This window comes from Lygodium microphyllum, chromosome 3 (genome assembly GCF_053477565.2).
Source record: "Lygodium microphyllum isolate KBCC chromosome 3, Lygodium_microphyllum_v1.1.10, whole genome shotgun sequence".
Taxonomy (NCBI): domain Eukaryota; kingdom Viridiplantae; phylum Streptophyta; class Polypodiopsida; order Schizaeales; family Lygodiaceae; genus Lygodium; species Lygodium microphyllum.
Genome location: NC_141137.1, coordinates 173,019,039 through 173,042,784, shown reverse-complemented (window position 1 = coordinate 173,042,784; position 23,746 = coordinate 173,019,039). Strand labels below are relative to the sequence as shown.

Here is a 23,746-nt window from a genome sequence, read left to right as displayed (position 1 = left end):
GACGCCAAAGGCTAAAGGAGGAAAGAAGGAAGTAGCCCAAGGAACCACATGCTATTGAGTAAAGATAGCCGCAAGACCTACCAAAGCAATTCATAAATTTCAAATAAGGTGACAGGGTAGTGATCTTGTTAATACCTTTGGCTTCCCAAACAAACCATGCTAATGTGATTGCATAATCAAAAGCCATTGCCTTACCCTAAGCAAAACCACACATACACTTACCCATGGGAACCATAGTAATAATATCCTTATGGCATTGCTACAACTCATGATTCATAGGCTAAAACTGTTGATACTTCCTTACCCACAAAGTCATAGAACCCATCACACCCGATCACATTTAGGCCAACCACCATTGTTGATGCCCAAAAGAACACTAGGTCCATCATGATTTATTGACCCAAGCAGACCATAGAAACTGCTCAGTCAATTCCACAACATCAATGGCATAAGAAACTGTGAGACTAGCCATCAGTTTCCCACTCACACAAAAGCTTCAGCTGAAATTCCATGCAAAGTTCATTAGACCTTCTCTAAGATAGCCATAGTCTAGTTCTCGTCATGCTTTACAAATTTTACACACTTTTGCATATGCTATTCCTCCTTCATTTTGCAATCCCTCATTCACAAAATTAGTGCACCTCCCTTCAGAATCTAGATGATGTTGATATGGCTACACTTCTAACCTAGTGGGGCACCCCACATGCAAAGAGCATGAGTACCTATTTCATAAGAGCATTCCTATCTAAGAGCAACTCCCTTGTGAACTACTTGAACATTAACTCTAGAAATGCTACATTCTTTGCACCCGTGTAGTAGTTACAAGACTTTAGGACCCATCAAGATTGATGACCTTAAACAGTAGTGTATCTCACTCAATTTCTTCACATGAAACAAATACCAACAACATAAAATGGCCACTAAAGGTAGCCGCCTCTTCAACTTGGCTAAGGTAATTTTTTAAATTAGAGGATGGCTTCCGTCTAGGGCGATCAACAAAGAGATGTGTGATTCCACATTCAGCACATCTCAGGTCAACAACCTTGTCTCAATTTGCTTGTTTTCTTTTAGGACAGTGCAAAGAGATATGTCTTGGGTGACCTCTTGGGTCTTCCCTCCTAAGCCTCTACCTCTCCCTCTACCTAACACCATCACTGGCATTGGTCAATAGGACATAAGGGTGCACATAAGGCTCTTTGTGGTTCGGTTCCTCCAAGTAGTGGACTGGAGCATCACTTGGTGGATGGGTCATGTAGGGTCCATGTGGTCTAGGTATGCCCATAGGGTTTATCTCCATCCTAGGAATGGCTAGTTTGGCATCATTGGGTGCCAAGAAAGCTAGTGGGGCTCCCCTTCCAAAGAATTTTGGTAGCATATTCACTAGGTATGGTTGCGAGTACGGGAGTCTCCTCAGCAGTATGCAATGCATGGCATTGTGATCGGAACCTACCACAATCGGTACAAGGTTGGGACACTGAGGGTCATGACACTCAACTGGCAAGTGGTTTCCACCACAATACATGCATTGGACATGAGGGCATGTTGGTCGTCTCATCATCTCTTGTAATCTAGCTAGCTCCATCTTCACCTCTACTAGCTATTGGCTTGAGTCAGTGCCCTTGCCTTTATCCTGAGTACTTGGGCCTAATATTTCGCTTGTTTCTCTCAGAATTCCTAGAGGTAGTCTCCTCTCGATTCGAGCTCTTGGAGTTTCTATCCTTGAGCTAGTCGTCCATTCTAATGGCTTCTTCAAAGACCCTAGCTAGCACATCTTGTTACAAGCTTGAATTGGCTGCCAAGGCCTTGTAGGATTCCTCACTTCGTATCCCATTGATGAAGACTGTGGAGACCGTCGATGGGTCACTCACTAGTTGGGATCCTCTTGAAGAGACTCCACATGTCGGTGACATAGTCTCTTATGTCCTCCTTATCTTTCTACTTGGCATTCATCAGCCACACTAGAAGGTTATCGAAGTACCCAGGCTCAAAGAATCTCTTCATGAAGAGACTCTTGAGGTTGTTAAAGTCAGCTCGCTTGGCAGCATATAGACTCGTGTACTAAGCCCTATCCTTATCTCCCAGGCATTGACCGAAATCTTGTGAGCACAAAGTAAGATCGGTGATGTCATTGGCCTTGGAGACTTTCTCAAACTGCTCTATGAAACTATATGGGTTATCATTTGGCTGGTACTTGTCTAGCTGCTTCGCGAATATCGGGATTTTAAATTGGCTCTTGGAGCCCTAAGTAACCCCTAATCATGCAAGCAATGAGGTTGCCATTGCAATGGCACTTTCCTTGGTGAAAGCATTGTCTAGCAGTCGCTTCATGAGAAGCTCACTCAATGTAAGATCTCCTTCTAGCACCCTTTCCCTCTCTGCCCTCAGGGCTAGTCCTACTTCTACTTGTTAGGGCTAGTACTCACTGAGTCCTGCGCATTTCTATGCTCTGCTCTGCAAGTTTCTAGTTTGCTGCTCTCCCAATTGTAGCTCATTATACCATGCAAAACTTCCTATGCTAGTCTTCTCTCCTCTTCTAGGTCTGTTATGATATCCTCGGACGTCCTACCATGGTGGTTTGTCCGGGTCTGTAAATCGTAATTGGCGACTAGCTACTGAATTTCTGTCGAGAAGCCGCCTAGGTCAAGCTCTTTGTCCTGTCTATGGTTAGTGCTTGACTCTACCATGTTTACGGTCCCATGCTTCACCAAGTTATCGATGAGATTGATTAGGTTGGGTAGATCCACTTCTCCGATGGAGTTTGTCCTTGTTGCGCCTGACTCCTCTCTTGCATTTTCAGTTGGGTCCCATGCTTGGGGTTTTAATCACCCAGCTATGTCTCCGAGTCTTCTCCTACTGGTGGGTTCCTTTGGGTTATTATGTTTGAGTGAGTTCCTTGTTATTTACAAACACTCCTTAACTTAAACTCACTTGGCGGATGTATGCACGTACTCTCTTCCATGCACTGTGTGAAATCAGGCTCTCAGATTTTTAGTACATTTTAAGTTATAAAATTTATGTGGGGTGTGAACACAAAATGAAAAATGCAACCCACGCTATCCCTCTTTTTCATTCGCAGCCTAATATGACTCTAGGTGTATTCCCTAGCTGCCCCTAAGAATTGTCTAGGGTCTCTACTGCTCCCCTCTGCTTGGTAAGGGTAATTTTATGGTCTATGAGTTGGCTTTGGCTCTAAGTGGGGTTGGGCCCTCGTTTAGGGCACTAAGACTGCCTCTAGGCCGCCGTAGGTCATGATTTCCCATGTTCTTGGCTTCTGTAAGCCAAGTCATTTATCTTATGGGCTTTCGGGGTCGGTTTTGTCTAGTTCCATTGAGAGGTTGGTAAAACTTTCCCATTTTTGTTTTGCCCTATTGGTTCGACCCAAATTCGGATGGTCCAACTCTAGGTGGCCAACTCTGACTGCAACAATTGGTTTGACTAGTCCCCAAGTCTGACTAGTTCGACTCTGTGAGTTTGACGGTCTGAGTCCAATTGGGTGTGTCCGAATGGCATGTCCAAGTGGGGTTGTCCAACCACCGGTTTTCTGAATGGCGTTGATCCGATGGTCTTGGTTTGACAACTAGTCCGACTCGGGTGGCCAGACTCGGACAATCTGATTTTACCAGTTGAACGGTACTAGTCTGCGATTGCGGCGAGCGCAACCACGAATACTAGTGCGATCAATGCTAGAGATCCCTAAGGTTCGCGGCCTAACCTATAATCTTCCAGAACTAATGATTAGAACACGAGGAAGGCCTAGAGATACTAGGCTAAAAGATCGGACTCAAAATCAGTACGCTCAATTTGTTCTATACATATAGCTCTCTCCCTCTCCCTCTCCCTCTCAAGCTCTCTCTCTCTCACTAGAGTGCAAAAATGAGCTCTTCCTTGGCTTCTTGGGTTATAAATCCTTCCCCGAGATTACAGAAATCAGCTCTTTCTTGGCCCCTTGGGTTATGAATCCTTCCCCGACGAAGGTTCTCGACCTCTCCAATCACTCTCCTAGTGATGTAAATCCTTCAAGCACTCTTTTTCCCCGATCTATGCCCTATTTGGGCCTGTTTCACAACAACAAAACCCTACTCTTTCCCTACAAGTTATTTGTCCTAATCTACTCTAATGCAATATAAATCCAAAACAGAAAACTAAAATGCTTCCTCCTACTTGCCTAATCATCAACAGCACAAAATACTTACTTGTTTCGAAGATTAAACTCCCAAATCTCCTACCTACAAAGAGCATCGGCTCAGGGGTGAACCCTACTTCAATGCTCGATTTGAAGCACATAAGCACTCAAGCTTGAATCCATGGTCCTCCCCCAGCAATGAAACCAAAATGTAATGGGAGCTCATGCTCAACCACCAAGACCCACGGACTGCTATTCCTTCAAGCATTTCAAGTGAGCACTAATGGCTACCTCTCACGTAGCTGATGCACTATCCCTCTCTATAAGTGTAGTGAGCTTACCTCAATGCCCGATTGAGTGCCCTTCTCCTCCAAGCACACCGATAGCTCCATGATTCGTGATGAGAGTTCAAGCAACCTCAAGCCTCCACCTCCAAGCTCAATAGCCACGTGTGAGATGAGAGGAGGGAATAGAAGAGAAGAAGAAGAGAGGAGATGATGGAGGGCTTCACCTCCAAGATCCCTCACCCTCACACACTCACTTCCTCACTCACTCACACTCCCTCCCTCAAGCACTCACAAGAAAGCAAGAGAAGAGGAGAGAAGAAGAAGATTCCACTTTGCCACACACCAAGAATGAGCTTCTCATTGATTTTTTGAGTTTATATACAAAGCCCTTATCCCTTTGGGCACCCATCCCCTTTTTTTACATAACCGGCTATTATGGCAAGGTCCTCTTTTTCCATTCCCTTCTAGTTGCCCTTTCTCTTTACCTATGCCTTTCTACCCTTTACAATTTGCATAGGAGGGAGCCTCGCACTCTTTTACAAAAGTTTTATGGGCGCCTTGTATTTAAAAATGCAAATTTGCCTTTAGCTTAGCTTTTGAGGCCACCCTTTCTCTTTTGGCCATTTCCCTTCCTACTCCTTCCTTTGTGTCCACATTTGGAGTTTTCTTGGACTTCTTTTTCTCCATCTCAAACTAGGGTTAACAAGGGGCCTACTTACAAGATTAACAAGCACAAGGGAAGCTTGCAAAGCTCAAGGGATGCTTGAAGCAAGGGCCTTATCCATTGTAGAAAATAGAGAAGGGAAGAGAGATTTGTTGTGAGATTGTGTATGTGTGTGAGAGCTTGAAGCTCTGGTTCACACTTTGAAGGACAAGAAGACATTTCATTTGCATTCGTTGTTGACACAACACATAGAAGGTCTAAGGTGATTGACATTGTCCATTGATGGTGCCTACAAGACTAAAACAATAATCTTTAAGCTTTTTACTAAAGCTCAATTAACCAAGGCTATATTAAACCCTCAAAACTTACCCTATTCACATTAGTCAAGAATGAACCTGTTATATTTTGGAGTGTTTACATGGAAGAAAAGATGAACTTGTTATTTTGTAACTTTTTGATCACACTAGAGAAACTTTGAATTGGTTATTTTTAAACGAGTTCACATTGTCTAGGTTCACCCTATAGAAGATTAAGCTATTTTTTTGTGGTTTAAAGACTTGTTTTATGCTATTTTTGGGTGTTGATTTGAAGGTGAATTTTTATAAGAAAAATTTCAAGAAAATTAATGTGGATTGAGTTTGTCCAAGATGTTGTTCTTAGAATGAAAATTTTCAACAAAAAAAAGCAATGAAATTGGTCAATTTTAGGCTCGTATTTTAATGCTCTTTGGGTCACAAAACTAAGCCACGTTTTCATTGTTTCTTACTACACATCTAATGTTTGACACATGGGCATGATGTATGGATGCATTTGACAAAAATTGGACACATATATGACAACCATAATGGTGGAACTCAATTTATGTATATTTTCTTAGACATTTTGAATGGTTTTTTGTCTAGGTTTTGAGCAATTGATGTTGGACTTGTTCACATGCTTGGAGGACAATGATTTTGCACATTACATACTGCTAGATTTTCCATTATCATAATATTAAAAACTACAAAGATTATGTAAATTAAGGAAAACAAATTGACTAATTACAACTTGTTAACCCTCAAACGAACAAGGTGGAAAAGCTAGAAAATCTAAAGCAGAAGACAAGGCCAAGGCCAAAGTGAAACAGAAGACGAAGACGTGCCAAGAAGAATCTGAAAACACAAGAAGTGCAAAAAAGTCCTAAATAAAGGAAAAAGGTGCACAAGAAAAAGTGCAAGTCAATACTTTTGTAAAAGAGCGCAAGCGCATCATGATTTAATTTAAAGAGCACCGAGCTCTCACCTGTGCGATTTGTAAAGGTAGATGGGCGGTAGGAAGGAAGCTAGGAAGATAGGAGGACAATGGGAAAAAGGGCCTAGGCCAGGGCTGGCCATGTAAAAAAGGGGATAAGGGGATAACCGCCGAAAAGGGATTTAGGGTTTTGTATATAAAGTTGAAAAGTGAATGAGAAGCTTACTCTTGTGTGTGGCAAAAAGTGGCTCTCCTCCTCCTCTTCTTCTTCTTCTTCTTCTTCTTCTTCTTCTTGCCAGCTTGAGCTTGTGCTTGAGAGAGGGAGTGTGTGTGAGGGAGTGAGTGTGTGGGGGTGAGGGACCGGGGAGGAGAAGCTCTCCATCTCCTCCTCTCTTCTTCTCTTCTCTTCTCTTCTCTTCTCTTCTCTTCTCTTGCTTGTGGCAATGACGCTTGGAGCGTGGAGCTTGAGGATGGAGCTTGCTTAAAGCTTGCACTTGGATCATGGAGCTAGTGCAGTGCACGGGAGAGGAGGTAACTCGATTGGCATGGAGGTAAGCTCACTACACTCATGGCTAGGTAGCGTGTCGATGTGAGAGGTAGCCATTACTGCTCAGCTTGGAACGCTTGAAGCAATAAGCAGTCCGTGGGTCTTGGTGGTTGAGCGAGAGCTCCCACATTTTGGTTCCGTTGCCGGGACAACAGATTCAAGCCTTGAGCGCTTGCGCGCTTTGAATCGAGCATTGAAGTAGGGTTTTCCCCCGAACAGGTGCTTGAGGTAGGTAGATAGGAAGCGAGGGAGTTTGAAGAGGTATTCGATCTCCTTAGCAAGTAGGTTTTTGGTTTTTTGACTTGGGGAAGCATGATGGAGTAGTGTAGGTATTTCCCTTACGATTTTTTCTTGCATTTAGGAAGAATAGGAAGCAAAACATTGGAGCATGCAGTAGGGTTTTCTGTTGCTATATAACAGACTGAAACATGGAAAAAAATGGCAAAAAATAAAATTTTGGGTTAAATGTTGGTAAAGGGAGCAAGACTAAGGTGAGTGCAGGCTTGGACAAGATGATAAGGGGATAGGAGTGGCAAGAAAGGCCACATTTTGCATTGCAAGGTTTTAGGAGAGCTGGAGAGAGGGAGAAAGCTTCATTGCATGGACTTGCTTCGATCTGGTCATCTAGGAGTTATTTGCCCAACATAGGTAATTCCACACCTTTCCCTACATGAGTAGCTTGGATCTGGAGGTCCTCAACAGGTATGAAGGTCTCAATCACTCGACGCGATGAATTTTTTGAAGTCCGGTAAAAATCGCATCCCGCTCAGCCCATCCGAGTGACAACGATTCTGGGCCAAGTCCCAGAATCGGCCCTCGACCACTTGGCCATTCAACCCTCGACCAACTACACTCAGACACCTTTCACTCGACCCGTCTCTGAGTGAAGCATTCAGATCAACTTTGAAATTCGGCCCTCAGCCCTGCCTACTCGGCCCAATACCACTCGGATAAGTTGACACTCGGTCTGGGCCGAATTCACCATTCGGCCCTCGGCCCACTTGACTCGGCCCATCTGACTCGATTCTCGACCAATCGACCACTCGGCCCATCTGACTCGATCCTCGACCAATTGACCACTCGGCCCTTAGAAAACCACACTCAGACTGGCCGAATTTGACATTTGGACTAGTTGCATTCGGCCGTCGACCATTCGGATGGGCCGAATCGGGCATTCGGCCCCTACAATTTGACCCTGTTTGGCCGAAATCGGATCCTTTCAAATTTTAACCGGTAGACCCTGAAACTGACCGAGAGACTATATAGAGCCGAAACCACATCATAGATATGTCATTGGGCTGAAATCTAGATCAAGTAGTTTAAAACTTGGCTATAAACAATCCTTCAAATCGTGCATGGCATTTACAGTAACGGCCCTGTGGGCCGGGGGGAACTGCCCCCCTGGACCCCTGTAGAGGGGGCTCTGCCCCCTCCGCACGTCCCCCAAGTAGGTTGGAGAGAAAACGCGTGCTGTGACAGGTCCTCCAAATTAGACCCTAGTGTAGTAATGGCTCTACACAAGCATGGATTCTCACTTGCAAAAGAGCAACCAAAAGCCCATACCCGAACAAAGACAAACAGAGACCCTAGAACCTCAATGGGCCAATCTAGTCAACAAGGGCATAAAGGGCACACCGTAAAAACACGTATGTGTTGCATTCGGACTGCATCTAGTCAAAGCAAAAAGCAACAACATTAGGCTACAACTGCAAGGATGACTAGATATGACAGTCCTAACAATAGATGCACCTTGAATAGCACTGCACAGGCAATCCAAGACATCAGTGGAGAATCCACATCTAGTCGTGTAGTTGGGGACTCAAGGGCATTTATCAAAAGGCTTAAATTTATAAGCCAAGACCCGAAAGATGAAGACATAGTACCGCCTGCTTATCTTAGGTCAAACTCACCGCAAAAAGAGAGCATATTGTCGATGCTCTCATCGATGAAGGGGCTGATTTTAATATCTTGACCTATGAAGCATGGACCCTACTAGGCCAACCAGAGCTCACACCAACTAATGCAACTCTTAGTCCTTATGGGGGACACTCACAAGCACTTATAGGGAAGTGCAAAATCCTTGTAACTATTGAAACGAAAAGCTTTCCTATCCTCTTCCATGTTCCTCCAAATGGTGCTAATTGCGGAAAGGAAATCCTCCTAGGACAACCCTTCAAACGGGCAACCAAGTGTGAGGCCGACTATGTAGCACAGAGGATACACTTGACGCTACCAGGTGTGAGGATAATCACAACCTTTAGTATGGGTGACCTCATCAAACCTCTAGGGAAAGATAAGGAACATTCCGACATGCCAAGCAAGCCTAGTGATGAGAGCAAGGACTTCTTGAAAGAGTTACTACAAGCACATGTTGAACAAAGAGAACCAGTGAGGAGTGAGGCCAGGCTTGAAACAAGAAGGTCAAGAGACAATGCCAAGGGTAGGCTTTGGACTTACAAACATCGTAGAAGACCACGAAAGAAGCCCAAGCCTTATAGATGAAGGCACCGATGGAGAGCTAGCACAACACCGCGATGGATATCCAAAGCGTTGCTACATGCTCAAGGGTATTATACAGGTAACCGATGAATTTGGGTACCCAAACCCCGTGCTAAACCACCTCTATCAACTGAAGGCCAGATTGCATCAAAAGCAAAGAAGCACAGGAGGAAATCTAAGAGAAAATCCAGGTCTTGGGGCAAGAAACCAAACATGAGTATTAGAAAGGAAGAGCCTAGCATGCTTAATAAACAGATGTCAGATGTGACCATTGAGCATGCACAGAGACTGTCAAGAATCGCGTGGTGGGGGGAGATGCTCAAGATGCTGCGCCGAACACACACAGAATGCACAAGGAGAAGCTCACTCAAGAGACAAGAAGAGAGATGGAGGCCAAAAACGTTTTCTTGCTGATTTCTTCTTCTTCTTCCACACTCTTTACAATGTACACAAAGTATAGATAAGATACAACATAAAAGGAAAGTGGCCTACTAAGTCAAACAATGCATAACCGACTACACTAGTCGACTGGCGCTATAACTATGCAAGCTGTAAATAGGTGTAACAACCTGAATATAATAAGTAATGAGTCAGTGGCCATGTGAGATGCATAATGACCACCGACGTGCTAAGTGTAGACGTGTGGACCCATCTAACCAGGCGGTCCATCATCAATGTCCGCATGTGTTGAGCTTGTCATCTCAACACTCCCCCTCAAGCTCAACTGCATCTCCGCAACTCCAAGTAAGCTTCGAAACTTTTGAAGCTTCTCTGTACCCAATGCCTTCGTGAAGATGTCAGCTATCTGATCCTGTGTGCTGACATACACCAAGTCAATCTCACCTGCTAGTACCTTCTCTCTCACAAAGTGGTAGTGTACCTCAATATGTTTTGTCCTGGCATGGAACACAGGGTTCCTAGCCAACTGTATACTGCTCATGTTGTCAAAGATGACATCCCTGCTCACTCTGAACTTACATGTGACAGGGTTGTAACAGCGATACCCTTTTTGCTCTAAAGAGTATCCAATAAAGATACACTTTTCAGCCTTTGGATCCAGTTTCTTCCGCAACTCATCTGGCACATGAACATACGCAATGCAGCCAAACACTTTCAAGTGTGAAACATCAGGCTTCTTACCTGTAAAACATTCTTCGAGGGTCATACCATGAACTGCAGCTGTGGGAGTTCTGTTCATAATATAAACAGCAGTATGAACAGCCTCAGACAAAAAATGCTTAGGCATATTCTTTTCAGCCATCAAGGTGCGTGCAACTTCTGCAATATGCCTGTTTTTCCTTTCTGCAACCCCATTTTGCTGTGGGGTATACCTGCATGTGAACTGTCTCTTTATCCCATGAGACCTCAGAAAATCACTGAACTCATTGGAGAGGTACTCTCCCCCTCCATCTGACCTCAAGCACTTTACTTTCAAGCATGTTTCTCTTTCAACTGCAGCCTTGAAAGTTCTAAAGTGCTCAAAAGCTTCACTCTTTTCCTTCATAAAATATACCCACAGCTTTCTAGAACAATCATCAATGAATGTGACAAAGTATGAACTGCCTCCAAGAGATACATTTTGTGTAGGCCCCCAAATGTCTGTATGCACAACATCAAGGATATTTCTGCTTACATCTCTATCATGTGAAAAGGGTTGTCTTGCCTGCTTACCAAACTGACATGCTTCACATACCTTCTGAAATTCTGCAACTTTAAATGTAGGCAAACCTGTAACCAACCCTTTGGACTGCATTAATTTCAGCCTTTGTACATTTGCATGTCCAATGCGTTTGTGCCAAATTTCAATGTCTGCAACAACACCTTTTCCTTTGGCATACATAGCAGCATTCATAGTAGGAATTCCAGCATCTAGAGTGAACATACGTCCAACTCTACTTCCCTTTGCTACCACCCTGCACTTATCATTAAAGTCTTCTACAAAGCAACCCTTTGTATTAAATCTGACTTGCAGCCCTTGCTCTACCATTTGACCGACTGACACCAAGTTCTTTGTAATAGATGGTACATATAATACATCTGAAAGACTCTTTGTCTTACCATCATGCAAGGACAAGGGAACTTTTCCAATGTGTGAAATTGGGTGGCATGAGTCATCACCCGTCTGCACATAACCTGCATTCTGCAAATCCTGCATCTCTCCAAACCATTTTGCATGGCTGGTCATATGATTGGATGCACCTGAATCAACATACCAAACATCTTCATGTGTTCCCTTTCTTGTAACAGCATTCAGCATATGCTGCATAACGAACAAACGTTCATTTTTGTCTTCATTCTGTCGTGAAGACGATGCATAGTTTCCTTGCTGCAACTTACCACTGCGGATATCATCTCTCTTAGCATAACATTGGGCTGCAATATGACCTGTTTTGCCACAGTAGTGGCACACAATATCAGAGTTGTTAGAACCTCTGTTCTGCCATCCACCTCTTCCTCTAAAGCTCCCCCTGCCTCTAAAGTTACCATGACCTCCTGAAACCTGCATATCGCCAAATTGCTGATTCAATCTGTTTTGCTGGTTGTCACTACCACGTCATGTACCACGGCCTCTTGAAGAGAATCTGCCACGTCCCCTTCCAGAACTGGAGTAGAAAGCTTGGACCTGTTCACCACTTCTTTCAGATGTCTCACTCTGCATGTTGATCTCTTCAGTGATCATAAGGGAGACCAATTCATCGAAATCTGGAAATGGCTTTCTGACATATACGGAAGTTACAAAAGACTTCCAAGCCTTTTCATTGTTAAGTCCACCCAAGGTAGACGACACCAAATCATCATCATCAGGCATTGCATCAATCGCTGCCAAGGCATCTGCAATGCTCCTTACCTTCAATGCATACTCATTGATAGACATCTTCCCTTTCTTCAATGTATTCAACTCTTGCTTGAGTTGAATCTTTCGTGCCTTTGTATTTACAGAAAACATACTTTCAAGTATGGTCCAAGCTGCATATGCATTCTCTGCATTTCTAATGTGTCCCAACATATTATTGTCAATTACTGCAGACAACCAATACATGACCTTCTTGTCTTTTGCATTCCATTCCTTTCGTGCCTTTGTCTCTTCTGCAATTGGAGGATCACTCACCTCCGGCTCCTTTTCTTCACCTGAAACGAACTCGTAGAGGCCTTTTCCAATAAGAAAGTTCGTGACACGGAACTTCCATGAAGGGTAGTTGTTCTTGTCGAGCTTCTCAATGATGGGGCTTCCACTATTCTCTGCCATTATCACAAGAATAATACCAAACAGCAAGCAAATCTTCTGCAACCCTTGACCTGTAGTGCACAGCAATACACCAGACAGCCTTTTTCACTCTCTGCTCAACAATACATGCAATCTGCAACCAGTTTGTAGATAAACCTTGTGTTTACACACTGGTAAACACCTTTGATCTTACAGATCTGAAATCTGTAACCTGCACACCCACTTTCGGTCGATACAGCCGAAGTCACAGCGTACCTTGAAACTGCTGTCCGCAACCTTGCGGCTCTAAAACGGACCCTGAAACGGCCTCAAATGCCCAAAATCTCTGTGGGAAAGCCCTAAAGGGCTTATCTGCAGAATACACAGCGCTCTTCGCGCACACCAAATCTCACTGCAATCTGAGATTTTTGTTCTGCCCTGCTTCCGGTGCCTCCACAGACACTATCCAAGAGAAGGAGTGGAAGAATGGGAGAGATTCTTACCCGTAGCTTGCTTGCTCGAACCTTGCTTCTTCTCCTTCACTTCAACCTTCAAAATCAGCCTCTCTCAATGGCGCGGCTCTGATACCATGTCAAGAATCGCGTGGTGGGGGGAGATGCTCAAGATGCTGCGCCGAACACACACAGAATGCACAAGGAGAAGCTCACTCAAGAGACAAGAAGAGAGATGGAGGCCAAAAACGTTTTCTTGCTGATTTCTTCTTCTTCTTCCACACTCTTTACAATGTACACAAAGTATAGATAAGATACAACATAAAAGGAAAGTGGCCTACTAAGTCAAACAATGCATAACCGACTACACTAGTCGACTGGCGCTATAACTATGCCAGCTGTAAATAGGTGTAACAACCTGAATATAATAAGTAATGAGTCAGTGGCCATGTGAGATGCATAATGACCACCGACGTGCTAAGTGTAGACGTGTGGACCCATCTAACCAGGCGGTCCATCATCAATGTCCGCATGTGTTGAGCTTGTCATCTCAACAGAGACCACTAGTGCTCAAGGAGCTTTTGAGTTCCTAAGAGGATCATGAGCATGACAGGCACAATGCTGCTCATAAGAAGGCTGATTGCTCAACAAAGCAAATGGCACAATCATCTAATAGCCAGGAGCAAATCTTTCAACTAGTGCCAAGTCCACCTACGAGTCTTAGATCTCCTACACCCTTTTTCCCTAAATGGACACAGGAAGCACAACAGCAGTCATCAAGTGCAACTGCTCAATCCCAACCTCTATCTCCATCTAAGCTTCCAAATGTCCCATAGCTCTCGGCTCAAGGATATGCATGTGCGATCTATTGTGACTAGCTCAACTGATGCTCGATCTGCACAAGTGAATACACAAAGGGCAAAAAAAGACACGGCCACTTCCAATCCGCCTAAGGACTTGACATCACAGTTGACTAATAGTAGCATGGCCACTGAACGAACTGCTACTACTTCCAATCAGGAATCACGACAGTCACAGTCGTTGGCTATGACGACGTCCCTTGCGGAATGTGTCCTTAGCCATTCACCGGTGGAATAGGTGTCGCAACCAATATCCTTGTTACCTCCAACACTGCTGGAGCACCTAAAGCCTAGGCTTGAGGAGAAACGTCTCAAAGATGTGGCCAAGGAGATGGTGCATCCGACCAATCAACCTAGCAAGGCTGTTCAGCATGTCGCAACTAAGTCCCACGAGAGCACACCAGAGAAAGAGAGTGCTAAGGCTCAACCAAGCACATCAACGATCGACCTAGTTCAGGGTCCTGAGTCCTTAAAGGAGACACTGCAATCGCCCAAGAAAAAGAGGAAAAAAAACAGAAACAACAGTAGTTGCAAGTGGTGGTAGATGCCAATAAGATTGAGACCAAGAGAGTTGAAGAGTTGAGGAATAAAACATCAAGCCCATCCACCAATGAACCCATTGTCATCTCTCCTAATAGCAATGAAACCTCAAACACATCCATGTGTTCTGATACGTCAGAGCAACCATTACCATCAACAGTTGCTTACAACACTCAATCCACCGACAACAGAACTCGCATTGACCAATCAAGAGTGGATACAACACTGTCACAACATGGTGACAAGACTATACCGGTCACATGCAAGAAGAACCATGACACAATAGCAGCAAGGCCTCAGGAGAAACATGGAAACCCCGAGAGCATAAGCAATCCTAGCATTGACCAATCTTGCTCATCTAGGCCTGTGTCCCCAACTATGCTAAAGCCTAGGGAAACTCCTAAAACCTTGCAGGAGATAGCAATCGAGAAAGCCCTCATTGAACATAGAAGTGTCGAAGAATGCTTAACTGAGTTGGATGCTAAGCTCAAAGTGTTCGCACATGTCTATGTCCTTGCAGACATGGGGACATTCCCTAAGGAGCAGCTTGAAGAATACTTGCCATTTCCCCTATCCTAGGAAGAGCAAGAACATCTTGACGAGCACTATGGCAGGCTCCTGCATGAACGCATGTGACTCACCTCTGACAAGGAAGCCGACGAGCTATGCTTAACCATAACATTCAATGATGTGCTCTGCCAACCAAATCTCTTCGAAATAGAGCAACTAAAACGACAATCAGAGGGTCAAAGTCAATTTGAAAAACATTGGTTTGAAAACCCCGTTGCAATGGTCGAACTAGGAGTCCAATTTATGATGGTCTCAGAGGAGCAATTGGCCAAATGGCGGTCTCAAAGAGACCCAATCTATGTGGCGCCGACTTCCTTTCAATTACAGGCCAAAAACTTCCCAGGCGCATGCAGACGTCCACTTGCTTTCTGATGATGATCATGATGGTGATGATCAGTTTTTAACAGGGCTTCAAATTTCAAGCATCAACTGGAGTCATATTGCTATTAAACTTCCACACCAAAGATTTAGAAAAGCATGGCAAGATCGTTCAAGTATTGCTACCCTAATCTATACAGAATGCATAGTAGGATGGACAATGCCTCATAGGGAAAATACCTAATCTTATATCAGACAACTCATAAAAAACTCAAAGATAATCACATAGAGACATAAGAACACATACTTCAGCACTAATAATTAGAGAATGGGAGGTAGAACACAGAGAACATGCTAAGAATGGAACAGGAACACAATGAATGATGGGTCCAACTATCAAATTTTCTATGTAATAATGAGAATCCATCGTACATAGGGCATAAACATCAGAGATGATCCAATAAATAAGAATGACACCAGTTTGCCTCATCAAGTCACATTTTTACAATTGCCTATAAACTGCACTTCATGAGGCATTTAAGGGCATATAAACCCCGCACATAGAACTAATATGATTAAGGTAAAACCATGCTAAGAGCATAATACATGAAGTTCGAAACCATGCCGAACAATATGAAAACTTTGGTAAGAGCAAAAGAATTGGGTGTTGTATAAAAATGCCTCATATACATCAATAAAAGGGTATATGAAGTTTTTTGTTTTTTTTTTTTTGGGTGGGGGGAGTATATGGGGAAGGGGGGGAAGGACATGCTTTTGTAAGACATGGCCTTCACTAGAAAGAAACTGCTTCGCACAACTTGAGTCTTCAAGTCTTGAACTTTGGAACCTTTATTTTGAAACAAAAAGTCAAGTGGTACATAAGCCCATTGACTTTGGATAGGTCTCCACACTTATATACATACATATATTTATTTATTTGCTGCAGGTAGTCATGGACGTGTGCTGCTGGTTGGCAAGCTTCGGTAACATCCAACTTTCTTATAAAGTTTCGGAAAATAGATTATTGTAAATAAGGAAATACTAAAATATCTGTACCACGAAATGGGGGGGGGGGCGCTGTTTATTATGATATATTGGTATTATCTATTGCAACGGGAGCAGCTGGATCGCTGAACTGCGAGCATAAGAAGCGAGTAGGGCAGGAAGGACGACATCTCGCTCTCTCTCTCTCTCTCTCTCTCATCCATCATATTAGTGCAGCCATGGCAGCAGCTGATCACAGGCGCATGCAGACGTCCACTTGCTTTCTGATGATGATCATGATGGCGATGATGATGATGATGATGGCCTCGTGGGGTACTGCAGCTGCGGCTGCTCGTGACCAGCGCTACTGTGGCCGCTGCCATCGAACGCTGCAGTGCCCGGCCAACTGCCCTCACTTCAACGACGGCAAGGCGGCATCCCTGTGCGTCATCAACTGCAACTCCTGCTCCGCCAGGTGCAAGAAGAACGGTACACTCTCATCATTCACACTTCGAATCTAAGTCGGTGCTCACCAAATGCGCCGACGTGTCAATATACGCTTGGATTGCACGAGAATTCCAAAAAGACCTTCAAATTGTATAAAAGAGCATTGAAAATCCTTAACGCTCCAAAAAAATCTAGACTTTATAAAATGCCATAAAGAAGGTTGAAATTCTTCCAACTCCACCAAAATTCTTAGCTATAAAAACGGCAAAATACATCTCTTAACTCATTGGAAAGAAACCCCTCTAAAGATTTTGAATTAGAAGTTTGTGAATGTACGATTCTGCCCTACCGAAAATGACTTCAAGCACCGGTACCGTCATCATCGACTGCACTTGCTCGTTGAGGCACTCATCCAGTCACTCACATGTGTGCCACACTCACCAAAATTGCACACGTGTTCAAGGCAACCCTCACCCATGCTTGCACGCACTTAATATGTCTCATGGCACCCATGACCCCCTCATTCAAGCACTCTAATTAAGGGCCAATATTTGCAATGTATCTTCCACCTCACTTCCTCATTCAAAAGCAAGAGTACTTTCATTCAAGCCCATTCGATGGCCCTTTCTTCTGTACCAATCAAGAGGCTTACATAATGCTAAGCATTATTGTCTTGCAAAGATACCCATCATCATTTAGAACTTCACATGGAAGGATGCTTGAGTGCTTGTTTCTGCTTTCAACAATACATGATTTGGTGGGGATGTATATAGTCTAAAAAATGAATTAGCTCGCAATGGTCATTTTAAAGATGGAAAACTGCACATGCAACGTAATGGAAGAGAAGCCCCGTTAATAGCATTATGCAAGAGCACGAGAGAGACACAGCCCTCATAAAACTAATTATAAGGATCTGTTCCTTCTCTTTTTGTTAATTAGACCTAAACATGGCATTGCATCTATTTTCAAATATGAATAATAATAGAAGCACGTCCATCCATGATAAACAGCTTGCTTGAAGAAAGGAGCTATCTGCACCGATCCTCGATTTGTCGGCGGCGATGGTGCCATCTTCTACTTCCATGGAAAAGCCAATGATGACTTTTGTATTGTGTCCGATAATGCGCTTCACATCAATGGACATTTCATTGGCAAAAGACCTATTGGCCGCTCAAGGGACTTCACCTGGGTGCAAAGCATTGGTATCCTTTACGGCCGACATAAAGTGATCGTTGGTGCTAAAAAGGTGGCACTATGGGAAGATGCAACTGATCAACTAGATATTTCTTATGATGGCATGTCCATATCACTAGACACCGTGATTGGGGAATCGTGGCTATCTCCTCTTGGTGAGTTCAAAGCCATTCGAACGGATGCCGTCAACTCCATTGAGCTTGAAGTGACCAGCTTACTTAAAGTGTCCATAAATGTGACATATGTCAATGAGGAGGATAGTAGGATCCACAACTATGAGATCAATGGCCAGGATTGTTTTGCTCATTTGGACCTCCACTTTAGTTTCTTCAATCTTTCAACCGAAGTTGCAGGAGTGTTGGGTCAGACATACAGCAAAGGTTACATCAGCCCAGTAAAGCATGGGGTGCCCATGCCCATTATGGGGGGGTACAACAAGTTCAAAAGCTCGTCTCTCCTCTCTACTGACTGTGAAGTAGCTCGATTTGACCCTTCAGCTATCTCAGAGGATCCTATGGGATCAGGAGCACCTCGTGATTTTCTTGAAATGATGCCTAGCATGAGCTGCACCAGTCAAGGAGAAAACGGCATTGTTTGTCGTCGTTAGTGCAAATTAATGTTTAAACAACAGCCGCAGTCCTACCATTCTATCTAGGCAATCGTATTGTTGGTCATCCTTGGTGCATTGTTTTTCAAATATTGATTGTAATCCTATCATTATATGTAGGTCCCCTCCCCATACTTTTGGATTTCAAATACATGGCAAGTTTGTCATGATCAAATGTACTCTGTATTTTTATATCCATGCTTGGTAAATATCAAGTAATGAATTATTATAGAAATGGTGAAATACTACTATAATATTATTATTTTTATTTATCTTAAAATGATTTAACATTATTTCTAATGTTCATTTCAATTGGATAGTTTAATGACAAATGCTTAAGAAATAGTAATTCATCCATGGTAAACTTATTACCGATTTGATGTATACAAGCCTTTGCTCTTTCTGTAGAAATAATAAGCTCGTCCTTTGTAGTTTTCTCTTACCTTGCTTTGATTTAAATGTGAATGTTGATAGGTTTCATACTTTCTATAGAAATGATTAAAACGTATCTAACACAATTGAGAATATGTGTAAATGTTTTGTTCTATTTAGGTAACGATTCCATGAAAACTTTCAAAGTATAGTAAAGTGTATTCATCAAACTTGAGCTATCACCAATATACTAAAGGGAGAAGCCCAAGTGGAAGGATGAGCAAGTGGAAGCAAGAGAGGTGTGAGCTATGGCACAGAGAGAGAGAGTGTGTGTGTGCGTGTGTGTGTGTGTCAAGATGTGGGAACTCCAATAGTCACAATGTGTGACTGGCCTTCTTTTTATTTAAAAGTCACTGAAAGAATAAAGAATGAAGTGATAATGATGGGTGCCCACCACACCTACAATGTGTAGGTATGGGTATTGTTAGTGTAGTAATGCATGGGCAGCTAGACACAGGCACTTTTATCCCCAAGAACCTCCCACTTAAAGGCAAATGTGCCTCAAGTGAAGAGGGAATAAGAAAAAAATAACAAAGTATAATGTGTACAAAGAGTACAATAGGACGAGGAACAGAGGTCATCTCATCCAACACCCATCAACTTCCTGAGGAAGGAAGAATGCTCTGTTGAGAGACTTTTTGTGAGCAGATCTGTAGGATTTTGATCAATTCAAATCTTGACAAGGTCAACAGATTTGTCCTCAATGACCTCTATAATAAAGTGGTACTGCACCTCAATGTGCTTCATCTTCGTATGGAAGATCGGATTCTTGGCTAATTGGATCGCACTCAAAGAATATGAATGCAATGTAAGGACCACATCATTCGTACCACTAGATGGCCTAACCAGAAAGCCTCTATGGAAGCTTCTCCCTTGATTGCCAAGACCCATGGACTGCTTATTGCTTCAAGCGTTTCAAGCCAAGTGCAATGGCTACCTCGCTATACGTGCTCTCACATCTACAATTGTAGTGAGTTTATCTCAATGCTCAATCGAGTTGCCTCCTCTCTCAAGCACTCCGGTAGCTCCATGATCTAAGGTGCAAGCTCCAAGCAAGCACGATCATCAAGTTCCATGCTCCATTGCTGCATGCAAGACAAGAGAGAAGAGAAGAAGAATAAGAGAGACCCTCACACACTCACTCTCTCACTCCCTCTCTCAAGCACAAGCTCAAGCAAGCAAGAAGAAGAAGAAGCAGAGGAAGAGAAGAGGAGAGCTAGTTTTGGTCGAATACAAGAATGAGCTTCTTCATTCACTTTTTGCCTTTTATACAAAACCCTAATCCCCTTTGGGCACCATCCCTTTTTTACATGCCCGCCGACCATTTTAGCCTAGATCCTCTTTTCATATTCCCTTCCTATTTGCAGTGTGCCTTCACCCATGCTTGTCTACATTTACAAATTGCATAGGAGGGAGCCTAGTGCTCTCTTATAAAAATTTAGGATGTGCACCGCCTTTGCATTTAGAATGCGCATTTCCCCCTTTGCACTCTCCTTGAACATTTAAGATTGTCCTTGCACTTTTGTCCTTTTTTCCTCCTATTTCTTCAATTGGGCCACCTTTTTTCACTTTTCCATGTGTCTTTCTAACTTTTTTTTTTTTGCAACAAGGTTAACATTACTCCTCTCCTAGCCGAGTGCCAGTCCCATGGCACTTATGGGTACTTGTTGATGAGGGTTTGGGTGGCTATAGGATTGCCATGTGGATCGATGATAGGGCTTCATGGAGATTGGATGGGGAGAAGAAGCATCACAAAATGGATGTGAGATTGTGGAGGGTGAGAGTAGATTGAGTAGGTGGCAGGGGGCCTCCGAAGTCAATGGTCAATCATGGATTATTGAATGTACCTTAAAAGGAAAAGGAAGTGCACTACCTAGTGGATGTGCCTACCTCATTGTGCAGTGCTTGTGAGGTGTCTATGCTAGTGAGACTAGGAGTTGTGTCAAACTGCAAGGGAGCCTATGGTGTTATCCCACACTTGAGGACCTATTTTATGTACAAGGGGAGGTGCTATGGGTGTGACTTAGGGAGACATGTCTAACCACAGGCGAGCGCAACTCCCGAGGTGTGACTTAGGGAGACATGTCTAGGGGAGTGGAAACTCCCTAAGTGTATCCTTGCCCATGATGTGCCCTAAGTGTGAAGTGGGAAAGGTGCTAGGGATATGATTTTCCCTACATGCAATGTCTATGGCACTCTGATGATACATGAGGATTCCATTTCATCCTTTTCTTGTGCTTCTTCTCTATATTTTCTTTTTGTTTTCTTCTTTATTTTTACCTTTTCTTTTCCTTTCTTTTTTTTGATACTTAATACATGGGGAGGAAGTACGCTAGGTGTTATCCCTATGCTCTTCATGGGCTATGCTAGGAGGGGGTTTAAGGGACTTGGTAAGGAAGGGTCTACTCTGCAAGTAGTCTTTTATGTTAATGCATACATTTAGAGGTATCATTGATAGGAAGGGGTGGTTGCACCTAATGAAGTAGCTATCATTCATATATTCCAAGATGGCCATGCAAAAAGAAAGCAGGAGCACAGCCCTCATCAGCCATCGTGCAACTATCAATACATACATTTAAATTTAAAAAAGAGTGGCGGGAATTGAGCCTCTTCCACTGTGGACTTTTGTTTGAGAAAAATCCTAAGTACCCTAAGATAATTACATGTGGTAATAAAGGCAAGGTCGAGGCAAGATGAGAACTGGCCGAAGAAGTGCATGATGGATGGGAAAATGGCCCACTTAGTGAAGATTAGGCACTCCTCTAGGCTTTCTACATTTACATTGTAGATCCTTGGAAAGGCATACCTACCATGCATATCCGCGTTGTAATATACCCCTATTCTCCACGAATATGGCATGTAGGTAGGGTCCTTATGCTCGTCTGGTATGGTGCCGTAGAAAGCCATCCAAGAATCAAGATTGGTGTCCGAAATGCATCGTTGTCATTGTGGTTGGGCTTCTTATCCACCACTGACAGACTTCAGAATCTCGCAAACCTTGACTTGCAAATAATTTGTGGGCGCTCTTTGCTAGCTTGTGGGGTGTCTTCTTTTCTCCTCTGTACACATGTTCCCTAGCCATTGCGTGAGCGTGGTCACCTACTCCACCACCATTAGAGATAGAACTCTGTCTAAAGAATGAGGGTAGTGGAAGGAGAACTCAAAGGGTCGGCTTTGGTTTTCCCATTGCTCCCAAACAACCAGTTTCTAGGCCCATTTTACAGGGTAGCATTCCTCTCTTTGTGGGAGCTAGACCTCAAGAATTTTCTATAGCCTTGCTTGGAGTCTCCTTTGTGCGAGCTCTACCTACTCTCTCTGCTTGTGCTTTCTTTTCACAACCCTATCAAGGGAAACTTCCTCACCCTAATCTTCCGTGTTGGCACTTGTGATTGTTCTTCTTCATCGTGGCCTTGTTTCAAGTATGGCCCTTCCTCTCTTGGTGGTTCCGTTGGAGCTACAATGGATGGTTGATCTAGTTGTTCTAGCTCTCCAAACCCTAACTCCTCTAGCTCCTTTGTCAAGAGCCTAGCCTGCCTCATGTACTATCATTGTTGCTTCGTGCTTAGGCTGGTGCTCTCTTTTAGTGCTCTTTCATGGAGGCTGTATATCAAGGATCGTCTTGTAAGTTCTAGCTTTCTTCGTAGCCCTTCCAGGGTATCTTCACCTTTGGCTTGGGTCACATGCAAGACTGTGTTACAAAAGGCTTGTTGTTGGGCCTCAAGACCTACCTCCATTTCTTTCCTCCTTGCCAGCCCCATGATTCATTTTCTTTCTACCAAGATGAGGCATTTGATGAGATCTTTGAGTCTTCTAGCAGTCTATTCCTCCCACGCCTTAGCCTTTTTGCTCATCCTCTCTATGCCCTAATTCTAGTATTGAGACAACATCATGATCATCTGCTCTTTCTCCTTCTAGATTTCTAAGCATTTTCTCTTTCTATTGTTTGAGGTGGTTCAACTGCTCTACTAGTCGTTCTCATTCTAAGAGGGTCACCTAAAGTTGGTTTTCCATCTCTATTAGTTTTTTCGCTGCCATTTTGTCTCTTTGTGCCTTGGCCTCACACAGTTACTTGAGCAACTCTTCCTTTTGTTGTTTTGCCTTTTTGCACTCTACATAGGCTTGGGTCATAACCCTTTCTAGCTCCTCAATGAGCTCATCTTTGATTCTCTTTAGCTGGTCGAGGTACTCTTGCATTTGCTCATTCTGCTACTACAAGAGGTCTGAAAAGTTCTCCTCCTGCATAACCTGTTCTTTGCTTCCCTTGTCATGGGGCTCTTTTGTGAATTTATTCTCCGTTTTCCCTTCTATTGCTTGTTTGGATTCCAACTCTTTCCTCGATTCACTTATCAACCTTTACCAAATGGTATTTTGCATGTTTTTTCAAGTTGGTAGGCTGAGAATGTTTCCTTTTTAGTTTCCAGCTTCGGTAATGCTACCTTCCTCTCCTCTTTTATTCTTTCCAACTGGCCTAGCAATTCCTTGACATACTCATCATATTATGTCGACCCTAGCATGCCTGAGGGTATGGACATGGTCAAGGCTTCCACCCTGTCCTTCTTCAGGTCCTTCTTAGACTCAGCGTCCAAATAGCAGTGCATGCCTCTTTGTTCCTAGTATGGAGGCTCCTCCACTGGGTGCTAATCCAAGATGTTGCACGGTATTGACTAGGTATTGCCCCCAAGCCATCATGTTGCTTTGGTCCATTGTGGCATTTATGGTTTCTTGGGTGGTGCTAGCGGTGGTGACCATCACAAGTGGGGGCGGTTCCAATGGGGCCTTCCCTTTGC

General features: G+C 43.6%; 1 protein-coding gene across 1 annotated transcript; it reads left to right on the top strand.

Annotated features, from left to right (window-relative positions):
- Positions 1–16,423: 16,423 nt before the first annotated feature.
- LOC148039192 (uncharacterized) lies at positions 16,424–18,820 on the top strand. The gene is made up of 2 exons (XM_087675537.1): positions 16,424–16,768; positions 17,737–18,820. Exons 1-2 carry the CDS (start codon positions 16,519–16,521, stop codon positions 18,525–18,527), a joined length of 1,041 nt encoding a protein of 346 aa, XP_087531663.1. The 5' UTR covers positions 16,424–16,518; the 3' UTR covers positions 18,528–18,820.
- The last annotated feature ends 4,926 nt before the right edge of the window (positions 18,821–23,746 follow it).